The sequence below is a fragment of the Chinchilla lanigera genome, unplaced genomic scaffold (assembly GCF_000276665.1).
Source record: "Chinchilla lanigera isolate Chin_1 unplaced genomic scaffold, ChiLan1.0 scaffold00021, whole genome shotgun sequence".
Classification (NCBI taxonomy): Eukaryota; Metazoa; Chordata; class Mammalia; order Rodentia; family Chinchillidae; genus Chinchilla; species Chinchilla lanigera.
Window position 1 is genome coordinate 24,481,007 of NW_004955422.1, and position 20,620 is coordinate 24,501,626.

The 20,620-nt window shown below is 48.2% G+C and overlaps 2 protein-coding genes across 3 annotated transcripts in view; one reads left to right on the forward strand and one right to left on the reverse strand.

The window, feature by feature from the left end:
• Nucleotides 1–239: 239 nt before the first annotated feature.
• On the forward strand, nt 240–9,523 carry Ghrh (growth hormone releasing hormone). Its single transcript, XM_013513839.1, has 5 exons — nt 240–348; nt 5,898–6,003; nt 6,282–6,386; nt 7,970–8,089; nt 9,421–9,523. Exons 2-5 carry the CDS (start codon nt 5,918–5,920, stop codon nt 9,521–9,523), a joined length of 414 nt encoding a protein of 137 aa, XP_013369293.1. The 5' UTR covers nt 240–348; nt 5,898–5,917.
• Nucleotides 9,524–16,281: 6,758 nt separating this feature from the next.
• Rpn2 (ribophorin II) overlaps nt 16,282–20,620 on the reverse strand; it is a 53,152-nt gene continuing 48,813 nt past the window's right edge. Inside the window, exons 17-18 of one of the 2 annotated variants that reach the window (XM_005384722.2) lie at nt 19,259–19,306; nt 16,282–16,593 (exon numbers count right to left, since the gene is read on the reverse strand). In XM_005384722.2, the coding sequence (XP_005384779.1) occupies nt 16,581–16,593; nt 19,259–19,306 (61 nt within the window). In that variant the 3' untranslated portion in view covers nt 16,282–16,580. The remainder of the gene's footprint in view (nt 16,594–19,258; nt 19,307–20,620) is intronic. The other variant, XM_005384723.2, reaches the window with a different exon arrangement.

The following is a 20,620-nucleotide window of genomic DNA, read 5'->3' on the forward strand; positions in this document are numbered from 1 at the left end:
TCACTGTTACAAGCTCTCCAATGATTACAGTAGCAGTATTAGACTCTATTTTCCTCTGAATCATACTACAACTTTATATTCTGTTTGTCCCCTCAAAGGTAAATGGAAAGGTCAAAGTGAGTCTTAATTTGCAGGGGGGAAGACCTCTTTCCCCTATTAGGGTTTGTAAGTGGATGCTAAAAACAGTGCTCTGGTGGACTGGTGGGTAATTGATTCTCTGACGCTGACACTTAGGAAAATGAAGGTATAAATGATGGGAGTGTCGCAGAGCCGCCAGAGAGAACGGCCAGCCTTAGGTCCGTGGAGCTGGAGCAGCACCTCAGCAGACAGAGACCTGTCACATCAGAGGTGAGAGGGGGTGGCAGCGGGTGGGCCGGATGGGGGCAAGAAAAGCTGACACCCTCACCACTAAGAGACACCAAGGCAAAAAGGCCCATCATTGTCCCCTTTGCCCTTGGACTGTGAGGACATTTGGACTCCATGCTGGGGAAAATAATCCTTTGCCATGCTTTCGATGGTTTGTCTTGGGTTTATGGGATTGTCTTGGGTGCGTGGCACCTTGACTTTGGGAAGAAGTGGCAGGCAGACATGTTGCAGGAGTCTGTGGGATATGAGGGAGATTTCAGGGCTCTTTCCAGGGTGTGGGGCAGGCTTCTAGGGCAAGACAGGAGCTGGCTGGACCCTATCAACCGTGGTTCCTCTGCCATGGATTGGGGAGCCAAGTGGCTGTGCAAATCGATACGTCTCATGGACTGCTCAGACAGAACTGATTGAACCTAATTGCCTGGAAATTGATAATATTTTGATTTCTTGCTCAGTTGCAGCCACCCTAGCTTTAGGCACAATCATTTGTGCTCGGAGGCTTCTATTACTCCACACCTGTCTCTTCATCCTTGCTTGAATGGTCCTGAAGTGCTTGTTTTTGTTTTACCATAAGCTGACTCAAACCCCTTCTGGAAGGAGGTGCTGTCATCCTTTTGACAGACAGCTCAAGGTGCTTCTTCACTAAACATTTAGATTTGGGGCTGGGGATATAACTCAGAGGAACAGCGCTTGCCTAGCATGTATAATGCACTGGGCTCCATCGCTAGTATTGCAAAAAAAGACTTACTTTGACTTGGAACACTACTGGTTAAAAGGATTATACCCTAAGCCCAATGCCTGTGCTTTGGAGTTCTCAATTCCAAAGCAGAATATTTCAGGAAGTTAAAAGACTTTTTAAGGTTTTTAAAAGTGGCCTTGCTAATTCAGGTACTTGAGACCTGACCTTTGTCAGTAGCTAATGGTGTGTATTTGCAAAATTCTCATGACATTCATGGCATGAAAGCTGGCAGAAGGTGCCAACTGAACAGGAGCAAGTGCCTCTTTATCCTGAATCCAGAGCCCTCAAATCTATCTGAGCACAAAATTAGACATGCAGAAAACTGGCTGGTACTTTGGATGACGGAATTCAAACAGCAGAATGCTCTCTGAGTCATCCTGGGGCTGCCAGGGAGGCTGGTAGGTTTAGGTTAGACTTCATGCAGTGACTTTTACCTCCTTGGATTGTCTTGTGGGATGTGTCTGTGGATAAGTCTTTTGTCCTTGGTGACATACCCTCTGTTCTTACCTCACCGTAGGCTGGATAATTCTTCTGGTTTTCCCTGGTGCAGTGGAATATGGTGACCCCATGGATCAGCTTTGCATAGACCAGGGGTTCTGCAGTGTCTGGACATGTTTACAGCAAATGTTGTGCCTCTTGCTTGGTCAGACTATGTGGCTACAGCCTCATTTTGAACAAATGGGAGTGTTATTGTGCTTACTGTGACTTGGACTTGACTTCCCAAGATCTGCCCTCTGGTGAGGTCATCTTCAACTCTTCAAAAGTAGCAGGTGTGCAGAGGAAAGTGCCGATCAAGCAGGTGTTCCTGTTTGTTCCCTTTTTAACTTCCTTGGGGGCCCCATGACAAAGAGCAAATGCTTTTTGTTTTTGCAGAACCCTTTCCCACATGCAGGAGGTGAATTCTGAAGCACCCCATGAATAGCAAGCTCTGTGAATGGGGTACTGTAGCTAAGGCCCCGCCTCAGGGAGCAGAATGAAGTCTGCGGACCTGGAACTGGGGCCTGTTCTGAAGCGCCCCCTCTGAAGCTAACTGACGGAGGACCACGGAAAAGGCCCTCTCTTGTCTTTTTCCTCCGTCGTGAGGATGGCAATGCATGCTCTTGGAGGGTGAGGGTGCTATGCAAGACAGGAGGGCACAGGGGCTGGGAATCACTTATACCACCCTTGGGAGAGGGACAGGAGGTGAGGCCAAGGGAGAGCTCTGAGCAGGAGACCAGTCTGGGGCTCTAGGGAGGTGAGAGCCAAGGGCTTCTGGAGCAGAGTGAGGCGATCCGGGGTTTAGAGAAGCCCATGTCTTCCAAAGACGAGCAGCAAAGAAGGCAAGAGAACCAGGCTGAGCCGGGCATGGTGGTGCACACCTGTAATCCCAACGCTTGGAGGCTGAGGCAGAAGCATCACCACAAGAGAGGCCAGCCTGGGCTAGACTTTGTTTCAAGAAAAAGGAGCAGTATAGCAATGTCGCTCACAGCAAAGACCCTGGGATAATTCAGTCCCCAGTACAGAGAGAGACTAACAGACACACAGACACAGACACAGAGAGACAGAGGCAGAGACAGACAGAGATAGAGACAGAGAGAGAGAGAGACAGGCTGCCTCTAGGAGGTTTTTGTCACCAGGCCCTTCTTGTGTCAAAAAAACCTCTCCGCTTAGAAAATTCTACTTCTGGGGAGGCCTCCTGGATCACTTTGGAGAAGGGGCAGCGTGTGTGCTATGGTGTGAGGAGGACAGAGGACTGCAGATCCTGGGCTTGAGCAGCAAAGGCCAAAGTGAGGTGTGAAACATCTCTAAAGGCTGGGTGTGGTGGCACATGCCAGTAATCCCAGCACTCGGGAGGCTGAGGCAGGAGGATCATCATGAGTTTGAAGCCAGCCTGAACTACATAGTGAGTTCAAGGCCAGCCTGCAGTACATATGAGACCCTGCCTCAAAAAAAATCTCTAAAAGGTATGACTGTGGAATATGGGTGCAGATGCAGAAGCTCTGCATGGCACAGCATGTGGAGGTGAAAGAGGCAGCCCTGGACAAACGTAAAGTGTTCTTTTCTCTGGCCCCGGTCCTTACCAGAATAGTAGAGGCTTTTTTTTTCTTTCTTTCTTTTTTTTTTTTTTTTTTGTAGGAAACACATAATAATAGACATGCATTCATTTAGGAAATAGGATAGGAACAATACAAACATTGCAGAGTTATGGATAGATTAGTAGGTAAATATCAATGGCTGCTGTAATACATGTTGGTGTCTTCAAAGTGGTTTCTCAGGAAGACAGAGATACGCAAGAAGGATCTAACAAGTAATTACAGCCTAAGGGTTGTCAAAAATCAAGGGAGCCATCTGGGGCCAAAGCCATTTTTTTGTAGCATTTTCTCTCCAGCCTCCCATCACATTGGGACCCCACAACCAGTTAGTGTCCTCTCCCCAGCTGTCAGCACAGGCAGCAGGAATCCTGCTGCAGACTTCTCCGGAGCTCCACCACAGCCTGTACTGTCAGGGGAAGAATGGCTTCCAGGGAGTCTCTGCATGTATTGTGCAAGGTCCTCCTGGCTTACAGCTTCAGAGCGGCTCACATGACCCCAGTCCACAAGACCTCTGACCCCTCGGGCTTAGTCTGCATTCTCATGTTCTCCGAGTCCTTGTTCAACAGCTGCTCCTCCGCTGACTCTGGACCTTTCTGGTTCTCAATGGCAGGAGCAAGAGTGACCCATTGTATGGCATGTATTCCCAGGGGTTTCTCCATGTTTGAATGATTCACACACATCCGTGGGTGGGCATCTGCAGCCGGTGCATGGTGGGCCAATTGTGTCATTGTTTCTCTCTGTCATGGTTGTTCTCAGTTGAGCAGTGGTGGCCGGCCTGAGGGCCAGTGTGCAACAGCGCTCGCCACCGCATGGCTCCCCCTGCACCAGGGGCCCTCCTTCCAGGCACCTACAAGGCAGGGAGCGAGCCAGTCAGAAGACCGGCACCCCCTGCCCGTGGCTCCCCTTGCACCTGGGTCCCTCCTTCCAGGCACCTACGAGGCAGGGAACCAGCCGGTGGGAGAATAGTAGAGGCTTAACAGACACAGTCACGCATCGCTCAGAGGTGTGTTCTGATAAGCATCTTGAGACCGTTTCATCATTGTGCAAACATCACAGTGTGTGCAATCACACACTAAAATAGCTGCAGTGTCACTGGGCCACATAATCTTAGGGAATCGCTGTTGTATATGTGGCCAGTGGTTGACCAAAACATTGTTATTCAGCACATGACTATATTTGTGGCATAAGGGGCACTTGACACAACAAGGAAAAATTCCCTAAAAGCAGCCTAGAAGGCTGGGGATGCAGCTCAGGGGTAGATCACAATGTCCTAAAACATCCTCGGCCCTGGGTTCAATCCCCACCACTCAAAACAAAAAAATCCCTACCTAGAAATAAGACAGAATGGCTTGGAGGTAGTGAGCTCCTTGTCACTCAATGGCAGCAAATGCTCCACCCGGCAGGAACTGGCAAACTGAAGGTGATGGTGAACATCAAGGCGGAGCTGACCGCTGACCCCTGGGCAGCTCGGGGGGTACAAAGATCTCCCAGTGGGTGCTCCCTGGGGTCCCAAAGCATCCCTGGGTTGTTGGAGACCACGGAGTCTGTGGACAGGGGACGATGTCCTGAGAGGACAATGAACCCAGAAAAGCAACGTGGGTTCCTCCCACGCTGGCTCCCTGCAGAGATCACTGCTCAGCAAGACGGGAAGGAAATGGAGCCACGGGAGGTGATCACGGGAAAGGAGGGGGGGCTGCACTCCCTGGACCTGGCTGGGCCTTGGGATGGGTCTACATCCCCATGAAGCAGGTATCCCGCCGAGAGTGAGGGTGCCCTGGAGATGAGAAGACAGAAGACGCGGTTGCCCCTCCCAGGCCAGCTTCCCAGGCTAGTCCGGGCTCATAGCGTGGCACCTCCCCAGCTGAGGTGGCTCTGTCCCCTGCTATCTTTCCTGCCTCTAACCACGGAATGTGGTTTCAACAGGCCCCAATTAAGAGTAATTGCATGATCTATGAGAAGATTCTGGCTCTCTGATCTCTTCCAGGGCTAAAACTCCTCAGTGAAACCCAACATCTGGGTCAAGACTTACAGTCTTTCTCCCTTCTCTCCAGATCTACCCAAAACAAAACAGGATGAGCCCATCCTCCAAGAGCGTCATTGTCAGGTGACCACAGCAAAGGTTCTAGAAAGTTCCTTATGTGCCAAGCTACTCACCAGGGTGCCTCACTCACTTGATCCTCACAAGGACCTGATGCAAGACATGGTTACCCTCTCCATTTTATGGTGGGGGAAACTGCAGCCCAGAGAGGGGAAGCCATGCATCCTGGACACATAGCTAGTGATAGCAGAGCCAGGAATTGCATGAGATTTTATGCTGCTCCCTGCTATCAGTGCCACACTGCACGGGGTGATTTGGGGGCCCTATGGGAAGGTACTTTTTTCTTCCCCATCCTGAGCTGAGAATGAGTTCTACCTCTTGTGGTACATCGAGGGATAGTTTCCCTACTATCATTGGCTTTTCTGTTTGACTTGATGAGGTGGCCAGGGCACCTTATCATGCCCATTTTACAGATGAAGATGTCAGAGCTAGTGGCTGGCAGAGGTAGAAACTTGAATATAGGGCTGCCTGACTTCCAGAGTGTGAGCTCTTCTTCCTATTCCACAGTTCCCAAAGGACAAAGAACAAGGCTTGCCATGGAGCCAAGCCCAGGGCTGAGCCCGGCAGGTAAATGGCATCCCCATGGCTATGGCGGGCATAACCATCCCCTCTTGTCCTTCTGCAGGTGCCACCCCGGGGTGAAGGATGCCGCTCTGGGTATTCCTCTTCTTCGTGATCCTCACCCTCAGCAGCAGCTCCCACTGCTCGCTGCCCCTGTCCCTGCCCCTCAGGTAAGCAGCCCCTGAGCCATCCCTGACGGAAGGGCAGAGGTGCGGAGGAAGACGAAGAATTGAGCCCCCAGCTGGCCCCCTGCTGTTTCTTCGGATAATGCCCATTTCTCTTCTGGGGAAAGGAAGAGTGTCTCAGTGTCTGAGCTCCAGAGAGGCTGTTCAGTGAGCTCTGACTCTCTAGGGGTGAATGGGACACAGGGCAGCAGTGGAAGCTTGCAGGGAGACGGTGAGTGCAGTCCTCACTGTCCTCTCACCTGCCCTCCCCAACTCCTTGGCAGGATGCAGCGGTACGCAGATGCCATCTTCTCCAACACCTACCGGAAGATGCAGGGCCAGCTGTCCGCCCGCAAGCTGATCCACGACCGCATGAGCTGGCAGCAGGGGTGAGCAGAAGCACCAGGGATTTCTTCCTGATCCCTATGCATCAGAGTCTGGGAGGCCAAGCAGGAGGCCAGGGACCAAGCTCGGTCTCTTCCCACATGCAGCTCCTGTCGTTTCTGAGCTTTGCACGGCAGAAGGGTGCCGATGTCAATCCGCAGCCTCCCTCCACGCTGCTGTGCACCTCTCCCTCAGCCAAACTCTGACAGGAACAGAGCTGATGGTCACTGAGACTCTGCCAGAAGCACACACTCCACGGGGATGTGTGTGCGCAGTCAGCACCATGCTGGGCACATGGGCAGCTGTGTGTATTGTGAGCCATTATTCCTAGTTTTTTCTCTGATTTTTGTAACAACTCGACAAAGTAGGAGCTCCTACCCCATCATACAGATTCGCTAATTCTAAGAGTAGCAGAGCTAGGATACAAACGGCCCGATTCCATAGCTCATACATGTTTTAGTTTCCATTTAGAAAAAAATTCAAGGTGCTGGGCATGTTGTAAACCCAGGGTCTTCACATTGGACTACAGTCCTGGTCCTTTTTAAATTTGTTGTGGGTTAGGATCTCACTAAGCTGCCCAGGCTAGGCTCAAATTTGTGATCTTCCCAGAGTGCTGCAAGAATTACAAGCATGCAGCACCGCGCTCTGTTTATTGTTACTGTTTTTATTCGTACATGTTTTCAGTGCATAATGTTCACATTCCCTGTGTGGAGTTGGTCCATGTACAGGACGTTTCTGAATGCCATTTTCCACCCCCTTTTCCCCCACTCCCTCTCCCCTCTCTCCATCTCTCGATTCCCTTCCCATTTGAGGAGAGCTATCTCCTTACTTCCTATTATCTCTTTTACTTCGCTCCTTGTTGATAATTTGGGAAACACTTGAATACAAATGGCAGTCACTACGACCCTTCCCCTTAGGTACATCCGCGTGTACCTCCTAGCACCTAACGAAGGGCATCCTGACACAGTCACAGTATAACGGCCTTATAATCCATATTCAGATTCCATCAGTTGTCCCAAAATCTGAAATGACAATGGTTTCTTTTTCTAATCCAGACTCCAACCCAGGATCATGGTTTCCATTTAGTTGTATCTTTTTAGTTTTTTTCATCTGGAATACTTCATCAGTCTTCCATGGGATTGAATTTTCTGACTATTAAAGACCAATGTCTTAATGATATTAAATAAATTAAATTGCATAACTTCAAAAAAAAAATTAAAGACCAATGTCTTCTAGACTGTCTCTCACAGAGAAGCTGCTGGAGGCATCCTCAGGCCCAGGTTATGCACTCACAGTCGTAGTGATGTGTCCTTCTCAGTGCAATTGGTCCCATTTTTGGTGGATTTGACTGCTTGATTAACTTGGTGTCTGCCACATTAGTTAATAATCAGTGATGAGTTTTGTAACTGTGTACGCTTGTGTTCTGTCCACTTCACTACTATATGTACTGCACCTCTACATGTTGCTGAATCTAATTCAGTTGTGTGGAAGACTATCAGGTACCAGAATAGGCATAGAGATGTACCCCGGCCCATCCACAGCCTACCCAGTAGAAACGTAAACTGTTTCTCTTTTTCTGACCATATAGAGCGAGAAACCAGGAGCAAGGAGCAAGGATACGGCTTAGCCGTCAGGTGGACAGCGTGTGGACAGACCAAAAGCAGGTGGCACTGGAGAGCATGCTGGTGGCCCTGCTGCAGAAGCACAGGTGGGGATATGAGTGTGTGAGTGTGTGTGTGTGTGTGTGTGTGTGTGTGTGTGTGTGTGTGTGCACGCGCGCGCATCTAGGAACCCCAGAGACTTCCCTTTTCATGAGTTGCCTGGTAAAGGAAAGAATCCCCTCTGCTCCAAAGATGTGGGGTGGCTCTACCCATGAAAGGAGAACAAGGTGCCTTGTTCCACACAAGAGCTAGGGGAAGGGGAGAGAATGCGTGCTGAGACTGCATGGTACCCTCTGCTGCATGTACAGTGTGCAGTCAGACGTCTGGGCCTGGAAATGCTACTCACTGAGTGGTTCTGGGATAGATCCTAGAAACCTGAATTTCAGTGTGTCTCAAGGGATTCTGATGTGTATGACCTGAGAAGTACGCCCTGGATCGTCCACCAACTTCACAAAACAATAAAGCCAAAGGCAAGCCGGGCTTCCTACCCCCTGTGACAAACCGTAAGCGCAGGCACACTGTCTCCAGTGGGAGAGACGGTTGTGACAGTTCTGTCCCACCTCCATGGCCCTCACATTTCCACTGGGAGTCAGGGAAGATTAGGAATGCTTCCCCCTTTATGGAAGGGTAAAGAAGGGACTGCAGTTGGGCCCAAGTAAGGGACTGGCAGGCCCAAGACCTGCGCTGATTCCTTGGCGCATCTTCATGTGACATTCCACTGCTTAGCCAAAGTTTCCCAAGGATGGCAGTGTTATGGTAATTGGAGAAAAACTGCTATAGTTTTTTGTGTGTGTGGTGCCGTGGGTCAAACCCAGGGCCTAGCACAGGGGAGGCCTAAGCACTCTGTCTCTGATCTGTGTCCCCAGTCCTGGAGCCTGATTTTCCTGTGCGCACAAGCATGTCCCAGCATGGCTGTGCCGGGCACTTCTGCACCAACATACTAAGCAAACCTGGATCCCAACAGAGCTCTCTGTGTCCTCTCTCACCTTCTTCCAAATATAATCAAACACTGAGAGCCCAGAGATCTCCGCAGCAACAGCCTATGGCGGTCCAAGCAGCAGGAAGCCACAGGCAGGCAACCACAGAGGGGTGAGAGCCAGGTGGAAGCAGCACGCAGGCCTGGGCCCGGTTCTGTCACCGACTCCACCTGCAGCTATAGGCAGCTACCTCGTATCCTCCTCTACAAGAGGAACAGAAGCAGGTTAGCTCTGATCACCTTTAAGGTCCCAAAGGCTAGAATTGTAAAAATATTATATTGCCTCTGAGCAGGATGTCCAGCTGTACCTCTCAGGCTGAGATTAGACACTCACTCACCTGCTATGGCTCCCACTGGGCAGCCCAAGGAAGCCAACCCTAAGAAGGTGGTTTTGTTCTGCAGGTTCAAAGCCAGAGACTTCACACAGCTCACTGGAAGGGCCCTGGAGGCTGCTCCAGCCGTGGTCCCCTCCAGCTCAAGTACTGGAAGTTCAGGGTATCACTAGTGGGCTGAGAACGTGAAATGAGTGCTTAGACCTTTATAGTGCAGAGTGGAGCAGAGCAACAGACACATTTTGTACCCGCCACACGTTATATCCTCCTCACAGTCCCAGAAAGAAGCTGAGATTCGTGTTCAGCCATCCTTCCACCCTGTAAGAGCCTTCCAGTGACTACAATGTGCCAGGCTCTGGGTTGGGAATCAGCAGTGGACGGGATGACGGTGGCATCTGCTATCACAGAATTGATAATGTAGTGAGGCAAGCAGGACTTACCAAGTTCTAGTACAGTCAATTCTTCAATTTGTGATCAACAGAAAGAGACGCAAGGGTGTGGTGAATGTCTGGCTGGGAGAAGGCCTATCCTGTCTGGGAAGTGACCGGCACAGGGTCTGAGTCAGTAGCAGCCAACTGGCAGAGGAGGGGCTAAGACATGGCTCCACTTTGCTGGCGGGCTTGGGCATCTGACAGCCAGCTCCTGCCCCAGAGCGCTTACCACCCTAGTTCAAGGGGTCCCGCCCTAACCTACCCTCCATGCAGTCTCTGAGCTTTCTCTTTCTCTCTGCAGGCGGAATTCCCAAGGATGAAGATTTCAGCCTAAGGTTGGGCCACTGGTTCCCAAAACACAACTGGATCCAGTTAACCCTATTTCAGTTCTGACCTACTTTCCCCTTTGTATATACAATAAAATTCCCCCATACTGGTCTGCATTTCAATTTTCTTTTATCATTAGCCTAACTGTTTATGTGTTTTACATAGTTACAAACCAGGAAGGGAGGATAGAAACTGCCCAGTCACAGCTGGTGAGAGAGCGCAAATGGAAACCTGGGCACTCCAGCCCAGAACTGGGCTCCTAGCCAATGCTCTTAGCATTTACCTGGGCCAAACCATCCTTCATCCGCTCATCACTTGCTCATTTACAAGTAACATCATTCGTTCATTCAATAAACATGTATGCAGCACCCACCATAGCACTGTTCTAGGCACTGGGAAGACAGTTGTGAGCAAAATCTCTGAATTTACAGAGATTTTATATAGATATAGATAGATAGATAGATAGATAGATAGATAGATAGATAGATAGATAGATATCTCCCCCCTTATATTCTAAGCGGGGGGGTGATGATAAAAACAAGTACAGACTATGTCAAAGGTCTGTCAGGCACAAAGGAGACTTGGATGTGGTGTGGGCACTAGAAGGGTGTTACTGCATCTCCAGTCTATACATGTGTAGGCCTCAGTAACAATGCAACACCTGAGTAGACCTAAAGGAAGACAGGGAGTTTGGCTTTGGGAACATCTGGACGAAGAACTTTCCAGACAGACCCAATGCAAAGGCCCTGAGGTAAGAGCGGCAGGAAGAATATCAAGGTCAGCTTGGCCAGCTAGAGCAGAGAGAAGGCAGAAGTGGGAAATGATGTGAGACCCAGAAGGAGCAGGAGCCAGCTCCTGGGGACTCCCACAGGAGCTAAAATTGAGCTTTAAACATCTGCCAGCCTGGCGTGATGGGGCACGCCTGTAATCCCAGCACGTGAGCGGATGAGGCAGGAGGATCACTGCGTGTTTGAGGCCAGCCTGAACTGCATACTGGGACCCTGTCTCAAAAAAAAAAAAAGCTGAAGGAACAGAAAGCAGACTGGTTGTTTCTGACTTAATTTCTTTTCTCAGTACTGGGGATTGAACCCCCCGAGGAATGAGCTACATCTCTAGCTTTTTTTTTTTTTTTTTTTTTTTTGAGACATGATTTATTAAGTTGCTAAGGCTAGCCTCAAATTTGTGATCTGCCTGCATCAGCCTCCCAAGTAGCTGGAATTGTAAGTGTGTGCCATTACACCTGGCCAGTTACTTTATCTATCTGCCCACCCCAATTAGGGATTGAACCCAGGCCTTTGCAATGAGCTATATCCCTCGTTCAGACTTGTGACCCTCTTGCCCCAGCATCCCAGGGTGCTGTGATTATAGCCATGCACCACCACGTCCAACTCAGTTATATATAAGACTAAAAATGAGGATTCACCTTATCAGTCAGGCTGAGGTAGACTGGGTACCTTATGTTAGTTGCTGTCAATCTCTCATTTTTTGGAAAAAGAAAAAAAAATTTTTTTTTGGTACCGGGAATCGAACTCAGGACTTTGTGCTTGCCAGGCAGGCGCTGTGCCACTGAGCTATCTCCATAGCTGAGAATAAAAGGTTCAGTTTGATTATGTGGTACCTGGCATGAGTGAATCCATTCTGGTTTGGTCTGGCTTATTGAGGCCCAGTGCAGGAGCTCAGTCTAAAATAACAGCCTCCCATGCATTTTGTTTAACAGGGTCATTGTGAGGACTTGATCTCACCCTGGGTGAAATGGAAGCCATAGTGGCTTATGTAGAGGCACATGATCCTTGCTGTGTTTAAAATCACTCTGAGAAGGGCTCAAATTTGGATGTATTCTTAGGTGGAAGCTACTTGCTCATAGGGCATAGGAACGTGCAAGGAATGAAGAATGACACCAGTGTTTGGCTGAAGAACTGGGAGGACAGAGTTGCCCTTTAGCAGCCCTCGGAATGGGGGCGGAACTAGGAGTCTGGGCCTGGATATGCCAAGTGTGACGTGCTTGTTCCACGTCCAAGTGAGGGTAGCGAGTAGGCAGCAGGTGAACAAACCTGGGGTTCAGAGGTCTGGTTTGGGGTGTCGTGATGTAGATGGTCTTTAAAGTTGAAGGACTATTAGGTCAGTAAAGAAGTACAGAAAAGAGTAGAGAAGTCCAAGAACTGACCCCTCTACTGCTCCACTTGAAGTTCGGAGGAAAGGCAGGAAGTAGTGGAGACAGAAGGAGCAGGTGGTGAAGTAGCAGGGAAACTACCGAGGGAGAAATCCCAAAACACAACCTAAGAAAGAGGTCCAAGAAGGGAGAGGGGTGGGATGTCGCTCAGTGGTAGAGTGGCTGCTTAGCCCGTGCAAGTCCCTGAGCTAGAGAAGAAACAGAAGAGTTATCTGTGCTGCCCAATGTTGCTGCGGGGTCAGGTCAGTTGAGACCACAGGTGTGAGACCAGCAACCTATGGTAACCCTGGTAAAAACAAACTGGATAGAGTGGTGGAGCCCCAAGTCTGATTCAGTTGGGTTCAGGAGATGCGGGAAGAGAACTGGAGAGTGTCCAATATGACGGTCACAAGACACAAGTGGCTGTTGAACCCTTGAAATGTGGCTACTACACTGAGATGTGCTTTAATTCAAACCTGGGAATACAAAATAAATTTCCCTCTATTGACCACATTACCATAATTAAATATATTAAAATTAGTTTCACTTCCCTCTAGCCCTGTACTGGAATTGGACCCAGCACCTTATACATGTGTTCTACCACTGAGCAACACCCTTTTTACAAAATATTAGTCATCAAAAATGTGCTGTCACCCATATGCTTGCATTATATTGCCAGTACGCAGCACTGGCAGACATAATTTCTTAAAGAGGCTTTCTGCCATAAAGGGACACACCAAACTGGAACCATTAACCACTGGCCCCTAGGTCAATGATTACCCAATTTTTTCTATTCATGAACCATTTTATCTGGACCAACATCCTCAGACATCATCCACCTTCTGCATGTTTTTTAGGGTCTCACTATACAGCGCGTGCAGGCCTCAAACATGAGATGCTTCTACATTAGCTTCCCACGTGCCAGGCTCACAGCTGTGCGCTACCGTGCCCCACAGGCTTTTTAGCAGAATCTGTGAGCTTCTGGTGTGATGGAAACGTTCTGTAGTTTGACTTGGGTAGCGGTTATATCAGTGTAGTTGTATACAAAAATTCACTGAGCTGTACACAAGATTTATGCATTAAACCTTAAAAAAAATAACCACTCTAAAGCCTGGATGATGGGATGTCTTGTTTTGATTAAAACTGCGAAGAGAACTGAAGCATCTAAAAGCTGCTGGCAACTCAATGATGAGCAACCCACCCTCTCTCCTTTCCAGCCCAGGTCACTGTCACCAGGAGAGTGCTTGCCCCACGTCCTGAAGGGCTGCCGGCCAGGCTCTGGTCTCAAAGCACCAGACCTGTAAAACCAACTGGGCTCTTCAGAGGGTTCTGACCACCTGCTCTCAAGAGGGAACCCGGGAAAGAATGTAAAGCGTGGGAAACACTTTGCAGGGACACTCTGGCTGAGGGGACAATGAGCACAATGGGGAACAAAAGCCCCCTCCAGAGCGGAAGGCTGGCCATTGAGGGTGGGCATCCACTTCAAACAAATGTGGCAGGGCTGGGGATTTAGCTCAGCGGCAAAGCGCCTGCCTGGCAAGCGCAAGGTCCTGAGTTCGGTTCCCGGTACCGGAGAAAAACCAAAAAAAAAAAAAAAAAAAAAAAAAAAAAAAAAAAAAACAAATGTGGCGAGGAGAGCCAAGGCAGAACGAAGAAGAGGAGCTGAATGGAAGACCCAGAGAGCCCCTCCTGCCTGTTGGACCCACCTGCTCATCTCTTTCCTCGGCTGGTCCAGACAAAAGCAAAGGTGCAGGGCTCTTTCAACTTCCAATTAGTTTTTCAAATGTCGTAATGGTCAGTGGGACCCACTGCTACTTGTGGTTTTTGAGGTGAGTGCAATTATAGAGGGAAAAACCATCACGGCAACAACTCGGGCAATTTATCATCATTAACTAAAGACACTAATGGCATTCGAGAAGACTTAACCCCTCCACACAGAAGTGCCCCACTCCCAAGAGCTGTATACTTTTCCCCTAAAGAACTGCTCTAATCAATAGGAGACTTGTCACTTTTAACATGACCTCTTATGTTTGTATTAAGAGTTCGCAAAGAGACTTCCATTCATGACTTCATTTACTCCCTACAACCCTCTGGGGGAAGGCAGGGCAGGGCTCACTGGCTGGCTTCCCAGAGGTCAGATGATTTGGCCTGGGTCATACAACTGGTTGGCAGCTGAGCTGGGGACTGACTGGGGGACAGTGTTCTCTGTGGCTCTCAGACTCCACACCACTCAGGAAATGTGAACTGGGAAGTCAAGTGACAAATGAATGGGAGAATGGGGACCCTGTAGAATCTGCTTACTGGACTCTTGCTAATACCGAGGAAATGACGTCAATACGGACAGTCCTTGATTTATGATGGGGTTACACCTGATAAACCCATTTTATTGTTGTTGTTGTTGTTTTTGTCTTTGAGACAGGGTCTCACTATGTAGTTCAGGCTGGCCTTGAGCTTACTTTGTAGCCCAGGCTGGTCTCAAACTCGCAACGATCCTCCTACCTCAGCCTCACGAGTGCTGGTATTACAGGCATATGACACTACACCCAGTAAGAAACCCATTTTAAATTGAACTTAATCCTAATCTAGCAAACATTATAGATTTTCCCAGCCTACCGTCCACATGCGCAGGAGACATACATTACCTATAGCTAGGAAAAACCATCTAACATGAAGCTTATTTTATAATAAAGTATTGAATATCTTTATTTTTTGAGTACCAGGAATTGAACTCAGGACCTCATGTTTGCCAGGCAGGCACTGTGCCACTGAGCTATACTCCTGGCCCCTGAATATCTTACACAATTTAACACTATGTAGTGTTTTTACACTAAAGTCTGTACAGACAAAAAAGCATTTTTTTTTTCCTTGAGTGGAGGGTAATGGTGGGGATTGAATCCAGGGGCCTAAGGCACGCTAGGCAGGCACTCTGCCTCTGAGCAATATCCCCAGCACTTTTGAGGCAAATTCTTGCTAAATTGCCCAGGCTGGCCTTGAACTTGCAACATTCCTGCCTCAGTCTCACAACTAGCTGAGATTAAACTGAGATTTAAGCCCAGGCTGGGCTTAAACTTTTCCTCCTGCCTCGCCTTCCAGAATGCTGATTATAAGCACGTGCCACCTAACCACGCCTGGCTTCAAAGGAGCACTCATGAAATGGGCGTGTCCCTCTAACTTTCAGAGCCTAAGATAACCTATGTAGTCAGTGTTGTGCTTTGAATCTGTCTGCCTCCAAAACTCATGTTAAAGGGGTTGAAGGAAGTTGAAGGGGAGGGAAATGGGAAAAAAAGAAGAATCAAGACTTATCATGTACGGGTACAAATTCCACATAATGAATGTTATCATGTATATCTAAAATGTACCAAAACATTAATTTAAAAAAAAATAAAAATTCATGTTAAAGCCAGGGATGGTGGTACATGCCTGTAATCCCAGCACTGAGGCTGGGGCAGGAGGATTGCTGCCAGTTTGAAGTCAGCCTAAATTAAAGAGCAGGACTGTCTTACCCACCCCAATTTATGTTGAAATAAATTTCCAGTGGACAGTGGTTCCACTCTCATTAATGGATTAATGCCACTAAGAGTTTAAGGGAATTATTAGCCAACATTTTCCCCTTTCTATCCCAGTCATGTGAGCACAAAGCAGCCCTTACCAGACTCTAAGTCTATCTGCACCTTGGACTTGGACTTCTCAGTACAGAATGGCCAGAAATAAATTTTTATCACTTACAAACTGGAATTTTGTCAGAAGCAGGAAGTGACTGAGATAGCTGGCCCTTCCCTTGCCCGTAGTGTGCTGAGCGCGCATGCATGTCTGTGTTTGTAAGACCATCAGCGCTGCTGTGCAGGGCTCATGGCTGGAGAAGCAGAAAGGAAGCCGGTTTTTCAAGGTAATTCTCAGTCCTGTTAGGAAAGGGATGAGCAGGACCAATGTAAAGAGCCCTGGAGAGACACTATGGCCATCTCAACAACCACGTCCTCGTATTACACGGATCCCACCACCCTAAAAGTACTCAACCAGCCCTTTGTTCCTGTTATTCTCTTTATTCCAAAACAGATTTCAACTTTTCAATGTGACATCTGGTAACTTAGGACATTCACAGCATCTTGATACGGCGTCATGCCAAAGATACAGACAATCTGAGCCTCAGGTATCTGCTCTGTGTAGGGGAAACTGAAAAACAGGCAAAAGTATAACCACATCTCAACTTTTTTCTTTTAAAATAAAGTGACCTTTTTTCGTTTCTCTTTTCACACTGTGAACTGTTTTTAACTCCTTTTTTCAACATTCATTTCAGTTTTCAAATTTTCCATCCTTTCTCTGGAACTAATGTGCTGTTCTGAAAGAAAAAGACAAACACAAAATTATTGAAGATTTCAATTCACAGTTACAGTTGCTAACTGGTGACAGCAGAGAGAACAAGGTAACTCTCCCGCTTTGAAGACCCCACTTCCAAAGGCATAATCATTTATCTGTCGGTTCTATCCGTTTATGCCCTATCTCATTTCAGACAAGAATGTGGGAGGCTGATGATGACTTAAAAATAATGAAACAAACTCAAGGATAACCAAGAAAGTGGTAGGTGAAAATACTAAGGAGATGAGGTAATTCCAGGCACACCTCTCACAGTATAAGGCCAAAAGATTATGTAAACTTCAGCCAGAATGGAGAGGAGAGTTTAAAGCAGCTCATCTTTGATTCCCCACACTCCTTATCTGCTAATCAACACGGGGCCCTAATGCAGCTCAGATGACATCCTGCACCACATGCCCACCAGGTGGCTGTGTTCTTGCCAAGTCAGACTAAGCATCTCAATTTGCACAGAATATTCTTGAAAATGGGGCTCAGTAAGAATTTTCCGAGATAAAAACCTCCATTCCCTTTACCCTTGGCTGCTTGTCCTTAGACTGGGAAGTGATGGCATGAATGGCACAGGTTCGCTACCTCTGATCCAGACAGACTGCAGTGGGAGGCCAGGGTGGGTGACCGCAGCAAGTGACTGATTCGGGCAGGCTCTGCTGGCAAGCAGAGGTCGGTGCCCTATGCCTGCCATCCTTAGCACGCATCTAGACCTACACTGAAGACCGAGATAATAATGCTGCAGTCTTGTAGAATGGCAGGCTCCAGAGCAAGTAGTGTAACAGTTCCCAGGGGCATGCACAGGCATGCAACTAATCCTGAGGGCCAAACTACATGCCTCTAATTCCTTGCCAAGCTCCAGAGCCTCCTAGGAACATTAAAATGTGTGCCTAGGAATGTTCATGTGGAAAGGTCAGGCTGAGTATGAAAGTACAGCTGAAAGGTGGTGGCCCACAAGCCTGGACCTCAGCCAGGAAGTCACGCCCTGCACTACGCCCGCTCAGCTCAGCGTCTGTACTGAGCTGCCAAGGGTAACTCTAAACACTGGGTCCCAACCTCTCAAAGTCCCCCAAATGCCCAACTGTTGGAGAGACTTTCCTTCAAGTACCGTGATTTGGGAGTGGTAGGATCAGCATGGATTATTTAAAAATCAAGGGGAAAAAAAATCTAAAGAATTAAAAATTCTTTCATGCAGCAGAAAGGACTAGTTCTGAACAAAAATCTCACGTAGAACAACTGTAACTTAGGAAAAATCAAATGGGTAGAGTCAAATAACAGGGGTGGGCAGAAGGGATTGCTTACAAAGGGCCCAGGGAACTTCCAGAAGTGTGGAAAAAGACTCTACGTTGATTGAGGTAGTGGCTGCGTGATATACCTTTTTTAACATTCACATAATTATATACTAAAAAGAGTAAATTTTATTGTGTATAAATTATACCTCAGTTAATCCTAAAAAGAAACAAAACCAAAACCAATGTAATTTCTTCTGCTTCTGAGGACTAGGTGACCCAGTCTATGCTTGCGTACCGCTGAAAAAGCCCTGCTTTTTGTAGACCTCACCAACTTGCAGAGGATTAAAAATTAGATAGCTTTGATGCTTTGGCAGAGGAAGCCTTTTCCAAGCCAAGAGATAAAAGAGAACGTAACTTGGAAACTCAAATACTTCCCTCCCCTTTGTTGGTCCAGGGCAGGGGTCAGGCAACTACTGAATGTTGTACAAGCTAAATTCGGTCCACTACCAATTCTGGTGAGTAAAGTTTTTTTTTTTTTTGGTTTTTCTCCGGTACCGGGAACCAAAGAGTAAAGTTTTATTGGTAGACTACCACACCCACTTGTTTACATGACCGACATCTGCTTTCACATGACAGCACCCAGTTTAGTTGTGAAAGACCATCTGGCCTAAAATACCTAAATACCACCAGGTGTTTACAGAAACTTATTTTGGCTGCTGGTCTAGAGGAACAGATCTGTGAAGAAGCAGACACGGTCCTTTCCACCTGCATCAGACCTCTGCTTCCTCCCTGTCCTAGCACTAACCCTTGGAAGAAGAACAAGTGCTATTGCAGTCACATGGGGCACAGACTAGAACCATACTGAGCCCTAGGAGCTGGCTTCGCTGCTTGCTTTCATCTGTGGCCCTCAGTCCTTCATAAGTTAGAGCCTCATCAAACCACCTTGTTTGGCCCCACTAGACATCAGTGCTAGGCCAAGGCCTACAAGTGACAAGTGTGCCAGGATTTGCCATAGGGCAATCATCTCATAAATTTATTCTGAATGGGACCCATCTTAAGAAGTTTAAGGTTGGACTTGTCTTATCCTCACTCTGCTCTCCCATGGAGTGGCTATGTGCATAAATCAGAACCCCATCCAACACAAGGGAGGATGAAGTCTTACACAGTCAGAGGCAGCCCAAAGTTGCCCTGCTGTGAAGTTACGGTCTCATCTGGGCTAACTCAGGAAGTTTGGGTCCTGGTCCAGACACAGCCTCATCTAGCAAGCTGTAAAATGGCCAGAGATTTGGGCTTTGGCACAGGGGAGGTAGGGAGGATGAGTGGGCTGAAAACCTGACAGAATCACTGACATGCATGGGTGGCAAGATGGGAAAGGGACCCTGCTCCTGCGATGAGTCCGCCCTTCATCTTTACCGTAGTGTCCTATATTTTGCCAATCTACTGCTCTGCTCTGCAGCGATCCTGCCAAAGGAAAGAGGGTTTGAGAATCAAGAAAGGACAGCAGGAAGAGAAATAAGCTGAGGATAGAAAACAAACACCCGACCAGAGCTTCCATTAGGGTCACTGACTTCCCCAGGGCAGTGCTGGTCCCAGGACTTGCGAAGCTGTGACAGGAGAATGGGCTTTAACCCTCTGAGTGGTGGCATATGTGTACAGGTCAGGGGGACGTCACCGATCTGCTGGGCATTCTGATGAAAACCATGGTCTCTTTCCCCAGAAAATGCAATGATTTAGGATTACCAGATTAGGGACTCCTGCTAAGCAGGATCTAAATCAAATGGTTTCTACTCTGCTCTCCCCTTTGTTTTGTTCATCTTGGAGGCAACTTTCAGAAAAGAGAAGTTAGCAGAGCACAGCCTGTCGATCCCTGGGAACCCAGACTGGTTGTTTTTGGTTTTTGTTGTTTTTTTCCAGTACCGGGAATCGAACTCACGACCTCACACTTGCCAGGCAGGCACTGTGCCGCTGAGCTCATCCCCAGCCCCCCAGCCCCCCAGACTGGTTATTGCAAGGGAACAGTACTCTGCTTTGGAAGAACAGCAGAGTCTCCGGCTCCTTCCAGACACAGTGCGCAGTTGCCAAGTAATGGCTGCCGAAGAGGACAGAAAAATGAACCAGCTGCCACCACTGGTACTAAGGGGAGCTCTGGGGGGACTCAGGCTACTACCCAGGGAGGAGGTCTGCACCAGCCTCCACAGGGAAGTGCTCTGAAAGTGTACCACAGAGACTCAGGTGGAGATGAGAGACCTTTGCCTCGCCCACCCATTAATGGTCTCCCTGAGAGAAAGCCTCTCTCGGATGTGACTGACCTAATTGGCAACCACATTGGAGGAGAGGCTATTGAGTTACATTCTGCCAGCGCAAGTCCTGAAGAGAACACACAGCACATTTGAAAATGACTTCTTCCCAAGGTGAAAGTAATTCTGACCTTTTCATGGCTGAAATCGCCCAGGTTCTAATAAAGCCAAATCAATGAGAAACACCTTTGTGACATTTAAATTTGCCTCTAATTCTGTTCTGAAAGTCAAGCTGGCAGCAAGCTGCCATTATGTCAAGGTTTGACCATTTGTCTGACTCTCATGCTGTCTGGCTCCGGGAACAGTGCTGTGGGCTCCTAAATAGATGCTCCCTGCTGGGAGCCTTTGCAAACCCAAACCCTGTGCAGCTTCTATGGGAAGAACGCAGAGCTCACACAGTGAGGAAAAACCCCAGGTGCCATCAGGGGCTGGGGAGGAGGGCAAGGGCAGGATTCTAGATAACAACAAAAAGATATAT

Coding starts and splice junctions, on each gene's coding strand:
- Ghrh (XM_013513839.1), top strand. CDS start 5,918: ATGCCGCTCTGGGTATTCCTCTTCTTCGTGATCCTCACCCTCAGCAGC. Junction 6,004..6,281: donor CCCCTGTCCCTGCCCCTCAG/GTAAGCAGCCCC, acceptor ACTCCTTGGCAG/GATGCAGCGGTACGCAGATG. Junction 8,090..9,420: donor GCCCTGCTGCAGAAGCACAG/GTGGGGATATGA, acceptor TTTGTTCTGCAG/GTTCAAAGCCAGAGACTTCA.